Below are 11,019 nucleotides of genomic sequence, written 5' to 3'. Positions count from 1 at the left end.
GCGCCCGGCAAGCCTCCCATTTCAGCCCCGCCGCGGCGAGTTCCGTGCTTCCTCCCTCCCCGGCGGGCTTTCTCCCACCGTTCGGAAAGGCGCGTTCAGAGGCCGCGGAAACGCGGAGCACTTTGCTCGTAGCATCCCCGCCGCGCACTCCCCAGCAGCAGCATCGTCGAGGCAGCGAAGCTTTTAGGATGGAGAACTCCCACCAGATGCCACCAGGATTTCCCACCACTGGTTAAGCTCGCGTCCTCCTCCTGCTCCCCCTGGCCCCGTTGAGCGGCTCGAGCGGCGAGGCTGACACGGAGGAGCCAGGGAAAACCGGGCTTGCCACGTGCCGATCAATGGCGTCTTCCTCCCGATTGGTCGAGTTTGCCGGGCCAAGCCCCACACGCGGTCGCTCCCTTCAAGACGGCGCAAAGTACGAAACGGGGCTTGCGATCGTCGCGCGGGAGAGGAGCCCCCGCGTGGGGGGAAAGACTCCGAGCGCGCGTCTTAACGGAGCTTCCAAAGGAAGCGGGGAAAGACGAAACGAGTGCAAGACAGTTCAAGAGTGGGAACATTGATTGCCAACGAGCTTCGTCCGGTTTTCTTTCCGGAACCTTTTTTCGTCTACTTCTACTGCCACTTTTTCCTCCTTCTACCTTATTCACTTGCCTCTTTCCACTCTTCCTCCCCAGGGGTTTTTCAAACGTGGTCGGAACCACCTCAGCCCCCCGCCCCTCTTTTCTCCTCCCTGCTCGTCTCCGCCATACCGTCTTCTTCCCGCCATCGTCTCGGCATCTTGCCGGAAAACTCGTGTGTGTCTTATGGGCTACGAGAAAACGGAGCTAAGATTTTCTCCCTCTCCTTATCCCTCGCACCCTCGGTCGTGCGTGATCCGAATCATCTACGGACACGAGGGATCGCGTTCCATGCGAAAGATGGAAATTTTCGTTTCCAACTACCCGTGGATTAATGCCTGAGAGGACTCGTGCGACGATTGAGATCGTGACGCGCGCGTCGTTGACGACTCAATCTCTTTCTATTCTGGAAACATCGGGACAATAATATTTAGGAATATAATCGATTGAGAGATCGTTCACCATCACGAATTCGTCACAAGAACAAATTTATTCTATACAACTATTTTATATTTCTTGTTTATTTATATAATAATCGAATCTACTGTTGTTTTTTTAAATGCTAGATATTACTTTATTATTTATAATAATATACTGTATTTCGTTTTTATTTTGGCTTATTAAATTGGCTTGAAGTATAGAGCCCCTGATAATAATCGTGGCTCCGGGTCCGTGACAATAACCGAATTTTCCTTTTTATAATACACAAGTTTCTACAGGCTGATCATTCTAATGTCGTTCTGTCGAAGCGACCGCGCGCGCGCGGGCGCGCGAGTGCCGGCAATGCGAAACGTCGGTTTTGTTATCGCTTCGACGTTACTTTTATTCGTCGCTTTTCCCAGTGTGATTCTGGGAGGCCAGAATTCAAAAGATCATATTCGATTGCACATTTTTATTGTTTTACGAACTCTTAATTAGTCGAGGTTAAACTAATAATTTGATTATCAATGTCGCTTTGAATCGTCCATTATTTCGGGATCTTCTTTGGTGCTCGGCTGAATCTGGTGGACGACACTTGGCAGATGATGATGATGGTGATGGTGATGCTCCGGTCTTCTCGACAGTCCAAGCAACGGCGGCAACAATGGTAACGGTAGAGGCAATGGCAAACCGCCAGGAAATCCTGCTAAGCCCCCTAACAGGGCAGTGGCGGTTGAGTGCTCCTGTGCCTTCCGTCGCAGTTCGGCGAGGCTGCTGTTTCTGTGAAGGTCACCAGTACCGGGCTTGCAGCAGCTGCACAACGATCCAGGCCAACCGGCGGGTGCCCAGGAGAGCATCTCCTGAAGGCTGCTCGCTCGGTGATCGCTCGTTGTCCACAACGATGAGGTACTCGAGGTCAACGAAGTCGGCGCATTACCGACGATCTTGTTGGCGAACAACGGTGGTGAAAATTGTGCCGCTAGGTGTGGAAAGAACAACGAAGTCGGCGGCTCGACCGGCCTGAATCCAGCTCCGCTGCTCGCACTGCTGAAACAAACCAAAATTTTTCCAAAGGAATACGATATTGTGGTGGAAATCATTATTTTCGGGCTTCGAATTAATTGCCATTTGAAACCGATTATTTAAACTCGTTCAGCAGAATAACAACCATCCTCTTTACGCCTCTACTCGAAAACAACTCTGCTTATAAAATCTTAACCCCAAAATTCATAACGACTCTACATCCGCTCATGTACAATCCATGATCTTCGATATCTTTACTCACGATGAGAAATGCTCCGAAATCATCGTGAATAGAGATCCCGGGAATTTAATATCACACCGGAATAAATATGTTACGGAGGAGGGTAGACGTTCTCTACGTCGATCCGCAGTTATCAAGGAGTGGACTTGTTATCGAGAATGGCTACCGACAGGGCTGTTAACTAGCAGATATTTATAACTGTACTCACCACAGCTCTACTCGATAAAAACTCGGCTCTTGAAACATGTATTCAGAGGAGAAGCGTTGTTGAATACATTTACTGAAAGTAGAATCGTTGACTTGCTGCAACATGACTCGACTCCGATAAATCTACTCGATAACACGTCCGCTCTAAAGATATTTATTTTTTATGTCTGGCCGGACGACAAGGATCATTAATGACAAAGGAGAAGACGTAACGGATTGTATTGATTTAGCAAATTTGAGAGTATGGCCGTTTGGAGCAGCGTCGCTTCCGAGTAGAGCCGTAAAGTCGTTATTCCGCCGCTCATTCTATTCTGGTTTTCCCATCAAGTTGACATCACTACGAATATCAATGATGCGAAACGAGATAAAAGTACGTTAACGCTTCGACCAGGAGACTCGATACGGAATATTAGTTTGGCGGAGAGCAGCTGTTGCGTGGAATTACATCAAGCTTTCGTGGCTGGTTAACACTGCAGCATCGAGTTCACAGACATTACGATAACCCAATTACCCCTTTCGCACTGAGCAGAGCTCCTTATGCGGAGGGTTTTCCCCGTGTGCAATTGGGTGAGCCAGAGGGTTAGAGAGTTTGCAACCCGAGTCTGGAGAGAGAGAGAGAGAGAGAGAGAGAGAGAGAGCGGGCGGTGGATTTTCGTTGGTACCTTTGAGGTGGCGTTGATCACTTGAAATATTAATCGCAAATATTGCTTAATTAATGTATCGCGGAGTGCAGGCGGTCAGAGGGTAGAAATTGAGTAGGAACGTTAAGAGCGTGGAGCAGACTACTTTGGGAGCTTTGCCGGCAGGGCATGCTCGCTTCTACACACAGATACTGGGGGAGCAAAATGGCGTAACTGGGCAAACGGAGGATTTCACCGTGTTCTCGTTTTCCTATAGACGTGTAGTTCGAACGTGCGCTTTCGCTGGAAATAGGATCGCAGGGATGCGCGTCAGTGGCGTTACCAGCGAGGGGGTTGTAATTTCGAAGTAACGGAGGCCCCGCGGTAAGCGCGGTAATTAAGGGCAATTACGCGTTCGGAGTACAGCCAAGTGTTCGCTGCTAACGTCAACGAGACGGCATCGACACTCGGCCGCTATCGCATTTGCTTTTAATGCAAAAGCTTTGAAAACCGTACACAAAAATATTTATGCGTAGTTTGAATTGCTGTGTTCGCGAAGGAGAAACTGCCCGTACGATCATTTGCTCTGTTCCGATTCCGCTCGCAGCACTTGAACGAAAGCAGTTCGAGAAGCTCGAAGCAGAGAGCGCGATAGTATTGCGGAGCGTGTTAATTAGGGCCAATTAAAAAAGCAGGCTCGTTCTCGCGAAGAGTGTATCTGGCATCGGAACGATACGCAATTTATCTTGCAAGTTGCCTTGTCACGACGCTACTCAGCGAGCAGTGTCACTTGTCAAAAATAATCACGCTGCTTTACGATCGGCGTTGATCCATTTTTTATCGCAATTTCGTTCGCAGCTCTTTCGAAGCAGAGTTTACCCCGTGCATGGCTCGAATTAACTTTGGATAAAAGGGGCTCTGAATTGGCTTAAAAAATACGTCCATTAGGAAGCAGCTTCTCTCCCTCTCCGTCTCTCGAGAGATTATTGAAAATTCAATGACATTGTTAAAGTGTCTGCTCGCCTCGAGATCTACGCCTCTTATCTGCGCACGGAGGTAAAACGCGATCGCGGAACTCAGGGGAGGAAGCGAGGAAAACCGGCTTCCTTTTTTTCCACAGTGTGAGGATATAACGGCCGGAGCAAGGGGCTGGGGGCATCTTGAGGTAGCTTTTGGGTCTCGTGTGGTTCAGCAAGATGAAGAGCTGAACTCGCTGAGGCACAGCTTACTCCTTCGCATCTTTCGAGCCGCGGCGGAGCAGTATAGAAACGGTAATAGGCAGCGCAGAGCAGGGGTAGTTGCTTGTACAGCGAGGTGGAGCACAGGCGAGATCGGAGGCTCCGGGCAAAGTTGAATAAATGATGAGGATATATTTACGGCGAGCGGTTTTAAATAAATTACAACTGCAGAGAAGACTGAGGGAGAGAGAGAGAGAAGATCCAGCGTTCGTTGGACCCCACCAATCGTAAGAAAATGTATATAAATTCGTGTATGTGTATATTCGTAATACAAATAAATGCAAATATATATATAGAGGTGAGCTTTTACAGTCGGCTCTCTCGAACAATCCTCTTTGAATTTTCCATAAACGTATAGGAAGCTTCTCAAGACATTGCTTTCTTTGTACGTTGATTCAGAGATCAAATGTCCCCTGAATATTCCATAAACGATAGTCTGAACCGCGAGCTATTAAATTCGCAATATATTTTCGTTAAATTTCCACCGGTCCTGCCGCGGCTCTTCTGCTGTATCGTCATTCAAACTCGTGCAATTAAGATTTTCGATAATTTCCAAAATGGGGTGAGACCTCGATCCCTTTGAGCCGAGAGATTCGAGCTCGTCCTCCATTCTTACCCTCGAAGAATTTCATTCAAATGTAACACGAAATTTGGCTACTTCTAGTTACGTTTTGCGAAGAGTAATCGGTTTCTATGTCATTGAGCTTCTTCGGCACTCGGATTATATTGAGGTAGGTCATGCCCGAAGGATCGTATTTTATGGGTGTCTAAATTGGATCGATTTTTACTTCCTAATTGAAGATATAATCACTTTAAATTAATGTCGGAGTTATCAACTCGAAATTGTAAATACATTTTCTCAACTTATCTTCTGGCGAATGAAATTACGAGCCATTCATTAATCGCGGCGATCCATCACTGACCGAACCCGAAATTTCATTCGGAAACACAACGGGAAATGGATCAAGAAAAAAGTATTAATAAAAAGACAAAAACCAAGATAAAAACCAAGAAGAAATAAAATGCCGAAATAGTGAGGTTACACTAGTGCTCATTACCAATTTTCTTCAATCTTTAACGTAATATATCTTTATTACTAGCAAAACAATCGTCTCGAATATTTTCCCATACCTTCGTTACATACTTAATCGCAATTGTGTACGTTTTTCATAAACTTCGTAAGAAGCGTTCATTCGTAATATGGAAAGATAAACGATTCTTTAGTCCCCATACCCTCGTGTATTTTTCTTCATATTTAAAGACGTTTATCTCTCAATAGCCAATAAGACGAACCCTTTAAAATTTGACACGCGTGTCAGTCGACTACCCATTTAAACTCTGTATAAATATCAAGACTTTCTTAAGAAATCGTTTTGTGCATGAACTACCTTAAACATATGAGAACAGCTATTAATCGAGTGAGGGTACGGTGCGAAGATCATATCAAAGCTCGCACACACTGAGGAAAACTGAGAGAGCCGGTACACCGTGAATTTTGCGATGGAGCGTCCGCGTCGGGTTTAATGGCGCGTGGAAAACTTCCGGTCTGTGAACGCGCCGACGTATATATAAAGAAGATCGGACAGGCACAGAGCAAACCAAGCGGAGGTTTATAAAGTTCAGTGATATTTCCTAAAGGCGTAAATACGGAGGGGTCTAAGAGCTCACCTCGCGACGGGGTGCCCCGGGCACCTCGGGAACTTCCCGCTGCGCGCGCGATAGTACCACCGTGCCAAAACCAAGCCTGAACAGACACACGAGTCGTGAAAATTCTTTTGCACCGTTTACGAGAATATCGTCTACGATTTAAGGAGGTTCAAATGTCATCGTGGCAACTACTGGCTATTCCACGGGCTAACGAAAACAACTCTTAACGATTAACCCGAGTTGTTTACCGTCCTTGGGTAAAATAAACGTGAATTTCGACCAGATAAAATTGAGCCTGATCTGCCTCGAAATTTCGTGTCTCGAATCGTCAACTTTTCTATATACTAAACTCGAACGCAAAAATTTCATCTCCTGAAACGGAAAAGCCCGGAGTCTCGTTGAGGCACGCTTCGACGTTTCATTCGAGCCTCGTAAGTTCAAGAATATTTGATGCAACCGCCTCATTAACTATTTCCAGCGAAATGTCGTCTAGCAACTTTTTTATCTTCACCATTTGTCAAATCCCTAATCCGATAATATTCAGATGAATCGAGTAATATTCTCACCTGCTTTCGGTGCTCGGTATTGGGAGAAGTGTCCCGAGGCTGACGGCGGCATTGACGCTGCTCGTAGTCGAAGAGGTTGAGGTCGTTTGATGAGGCTGAGACGAGGGCGCTCTGCTGGCAGTGCTGCCACTACTGCTGCTGCACAGGCCAGGGGTCGGGGGTGGAGTCGCAGCACCGCCCAATAACGAGGAAGCTTGGCTGCTTTGTGACTGTTGAGGTCGAGGGCTGACCGAGGCGGAAGTTGTGCTCGGGCTGCGAGAGCCCCCGCCATTTCCGGCGGCCGATCCAACGCCGCCGTCCTGAGCAGCGTCCTCGCCTTCGCCGCTTCCTCCGGTAATTTCACCGTCGCCGTGATGGCTCGCGGGACTTGGTCCGCTGGAGGATGATGGCGGCGCTTGTCCACCGGAGACCTCACCGAGGACCACGCTTTTTTCTCTTTCCCTTTGCTCCTTCATGAGTCTCGCGCTTTTCCGAAATTTTGCTCGACGATTTTGAAACCACACCTGCAATTCCAAAGTTCTTTTTATCGTCCAAGTGTCAATTGCGATTTGTTGACGATTGAAAAACAAACGCGAAGCATGGACACGATTTCCTACTCATTCTCAATGTGATAAATATTAATTTTTATGAAATTTCAGACCTTTCGAATACACATTCGGTTAGAAGGGACACGAGCATGATTTTTTTCATTCCCGGGAGTACTCGTCCGCTGTGTGTCGCGGGTGTAGGCGAACCCCCAGAGGGAACTCGAGAACTCTGTGCATGTTCAACGAGCTGCCAGCACCGCTGCTAGTCTCCTTTGTTTTTTTACTGTTTTTCCTCCTCTTTTCTCTCTCTCTCTCTCTCCCCCTTTTAATACTGTTTTTTGACGTTTCTTTTGCTTCATTTTTATGTTCTCCTTTCCGAGACTCAAGTTGCCACTAACGAGTCTAACTTGACATAATGCCGACTGAAATAGACTTTAAGATTCCCCGTGGCTGTGCTTCCGACACTTCGGTGTCATATTTTGTGCTCCCACTTTCTTTCGCTCTTATTCCTACGACAAGATGAATTTTTCGCGTCCTTGCTTTCTTGCTGTACGCGTGCATCATGAAATATTGTGAGTGAGAAAATATCGCTTGATGGATCGTGTAAGACCACGTTCGATCGAAAAATCGCATTTAACCGAAAGAGCTCCAAACTCGATAGTTTTTCTTCGATTCTCCAGTTCTTACGAACGAGCCTGGAAGCTCTTCCCAACGAGAGCTAGCCGCGGTAGAATAGATTTAATAAAATAAATAGCGGTTGAGGCGAGTGTTCCCGGGGTGTCGCGGCGGCGGGAGAGGACGAAGGATGGTTTTACGTTAAGGGAGGACGAGAAGGGGGTTCGTTTCGTGGCAGACGGGAGATATAATAATATCCTGAGGGTTGCGGGGGCGAGTAATAGCCGGGAACAAAGCCGCGTTTTCCCCCGAGGCTTCGCTTGCCACGCGAGTGTAAGAGAGAAAGAGAAAAAGTGAATTTTAGTCTTCTTCTCCTCTCCCAAGTTGAAAACCAACCCTCGACCACCGGATGAATTTTTTTCAACCCCCTTCGCGCCCCCTTAACCGCCCTCTATTCTCACTACGATGTGAATTTAATCCTAAATGTATGTCGATAACCTTCCACACGATCCGGAGTAAAAAAAACACTCGCACGAAAGGATGAACTGTGTGCGCGCCGCTCTGCACCAGCAAAAACATTCGTTATTCAAATTCAACACGATCATTAATTCATGCCAATTGAAATTGCACGAATTCAATCGATTTAAATCCAGATTCACTCTCATTTTGTATTCAACGCTGCAAAATAAATGGCCTTTCAGGATCCTCGTGAATTAGTCAAGGAAAAACCGCAAAATCATAACATTTCCATCAGTCGCTTAATCCATATTTCATAAAATAGAATTATTCCGAATCCAGAAACATTTGTGTTCGGAACGCTCAAAAATGGCGCTTGTTTCCCCCTTGCAATATATTTCGATAAATTTTTCTTTGAACAATCGAATTTAGCCAATAAAATATGTGGGCGTAAGGACGAAGAAAAACTTGGCTTAGTTACACGTGTCATAGAGAAAACGTGCCTCACTCGGTGCAGTATAATTGGAGCAGGGGAGAGCTTCGACCGGAGCACTATCACGAGAATAATATGCGCGCGAGCGCTGCCTGCGTGGGTACGTCGGTGTGTTAACGCGCGCGCGTACGTATGTATTGAGCATCCACAGGAAGGTGCCGCATAAACGCGCCTATTTGTCCATTATTCCAGATTCCCTTTGTTCCTCGCTAATGAAACAATGAGTCTGTGGCATAATTGCGTCATGTCTGACGCGAGCTCCCCTTTCGTTAAGCCAACTTGGTTCTCTCGCTCGCTCGCACGCTCCGGTCAAATCCTCGTATCACGACTACCTCTCGCCTGGTCCTTTTGCTCAATTTACCTCGTCCCTGTGAGATTAATGGTTTTGCTTGAGTTTCCCTGATTGAAGTATTCGCGTTAATCCTGATTAAAAAATCATTTGGAGCAGGCTACTGAGAAGTTAAAAAAACTTATAAAATTAGGCCAAATTGAATTCGCTCTCGGAGTTTTTCGCCCCGTCCAACTCTGTACACTGCTCGTCCATCTGCTGATTTATTCCAAGATGACGGAAGAAAAGCCAGGGCGCATTCGTATGAACACTGACTCGAGAAGTAATCCACAAGATTACCGCGGCTTACGCACCACGTCGGAAGATTACAGCGGGTTCGAGGGTGCCGCGAGGGTCGGAAAAGCCCGAGCAACCGTAAGGACTCGTGTCAGAAAGTCCCTCGAATCGTAACGCACAGATGAACACACATTCCCTCGGTCCCCCCCGCCTGCCGCGACACTCGGCAAAGCGAACAAACGTTTATCTCACCTGTACTCTCGCCTCGGTCAGGTTAATCTTCATTGCGAGGTCCTCGCGGGTGAACACATCGGGGTATTGCGTCTGGACGAAAGCCCTCTCGAGCTCCTCCAATTGTTGGAGCGTGAAGGTCGTACGGTTTCTACGTTGCTTCCGACGAACGAAAGAATCTTCGCCGACTCCGTGCAGAGCTGGATGGTAGGCCGAGTAGCTCGTGTCTGAAAATTTTCAAGAAAACCCCATTTTCAGCGTATACTTCGAAAAGACACATATTTGAACTGCTTTATTTCGTTAAGAGCGGAAATTGTCGAACGGCGTGGAAAAATTCCACTTTCCAAATTTGCAGCTATCTCTCTCGCACTCATCAACCAAAAAATGAATCGAGGGAGGAGAAAAAAGTGAAAAAGCGGAGCGAACGTAAGGACAAAGGTTTGAAAGACGGACGCGCAGTGTTTATTACTAAAAAGATGCAAAAGCAGCGCGGTAAAGGGGGTTGGAAAGTGCAATTTCGTAATCACATTCCGGGATGAATCGCGCGAGCTCTCTCGAGTTTTGCCCATATAATATAGATGTTGCGTATATGGTAGTGCGAGACGGAAATCGGAAGGTCTAGTTTGGTCTGGGCCGTTGGTCGAGTGGGCAAAGCCAAGCGGTGTCTGGGACAGAGAGCGCTTTGAATCTCTGTCCTTATTCTCGTTGCATCCTCGTTGCTCTCCGAAGCTCCGCGAAAGCTTCGCGAAGCCAGAAAGAGAGAGGGCGAATGTGAGTTTAAACGGAGACAGAGAGCACGCGGGACGCGCAGTATTTGGGTAAAGAGAGGAGGAAAAGAGATCGTTGCGGATTGTACCTGAGCATGGAGCGCAGCGGCAGCTCGGCACAACCGCTCATCAATAATGAAGAGCAATCAGAGCAATTAATTATTGCTCCGCTAAGCCAGCTTGATCCCCCGGTTCACTCCGCTCTCCTCTGGCTTAGCGGGACGAAAAAACGCAGAGGTGGACGATTTAATTTCCTGAACTCATGAAAATTCACGAACGCAGCCGAAACTAGATGAGCAAAATGGAGGATTTGACGCTGCGGCGTCGTACAACAAAAAATCCACCTGCAATCGCGTTAACGTTTAGAAAAAAGAGCTTGAAAATTAATAAATCGTGTTACAGGTTCGCTGCGACGAGTCCGAGTTCTTTTTCAGTTAGAGGTAAACAAGCTTAAAGCCTGTGATCATGGAACGTACGAGATCTCACAGGGACCAAAGTAGAATGTACATGCGCGAGTCTTCTGGGCCCAAGAGAAAGCGCAGAGAGAGCGAGGGAGATGCTTATGTATCTCGTAAATAAAATTGGCGTTCCTCTCACTTCTCGTTTTCGTAGTATTTCCCTCTAGTACAGAGCATCGCGATCCGCGCTCGCACCGAAACTAAAATCCACTCAAGATCTTAGATTAGAGTTTGGGAAAGTAAAGCCCAGGATCTGGATAACTCGCACAACTCATCGGTCTCTGACTCTCGTTTTCTCGTGGATATATAAAAAGAGAGAGAGAGAGAG

At 47.1% G+C, this 11,019-nt stretch overlaps 1 protein-coding gene across 4 annotated transcripts in view; it reads right to left on the bottom strand.

The window, feature by feature from the left end:
- Positions 1–1,088: 1,088 nt before the first annotated feature.
- Positions 1,089–11,019, bottom strand: part of Drgx (Dorsal root ganglia homeobox) — a 28,811-nt gene continuing 18,880 nt past the window's right edge. For 2 of the 4 annotated variants that reach the window (XM_043424964.1, XM_043424967.1), the window contains 3 exons: positions 9,488–9,693; positions 6,580–7,082; positions 1,089–2,084 (listed from right to left, as the gene is read on the bottom strand). In XM_043424964.1, the coding sequence (XP_043280899.1) occupies positions 1,562–2,084; positions 6,580–7,082; positions 9,488–9,693 (1,232 nt within the window). In that variant the 3' untranslated portion in view covers positions 1,089–1,561. Of the gene's footprint in view, positions 2,085–6,034; positions 6,111–6,579; positions 7,083–9,487; positions 9,694–11,019 lie in introns of all 4 variants that reach the window. The other 2 variants (XM_043424966.1, XM_043424965.1) reach the window with 2 other exon arrangements.

Source organism: Venturia canescens, chromosome 7, assembly GCF_019457755.1.
Source record: "Venturia canescens isolate UGA chromosome 7, ASM1945775v1, whole genome shotgun sequence".
Classification (NCBI taxonomy): domain Eukaryota; kingdom Metazoa; phylum Arthropoda; class Insecta; order Hymenoptera; family Ichneumonidae; genus Venturia; species Venturia canescens.
This window is presented reverse-complemented; position numbering and strand designations above follow the sequence as displayed.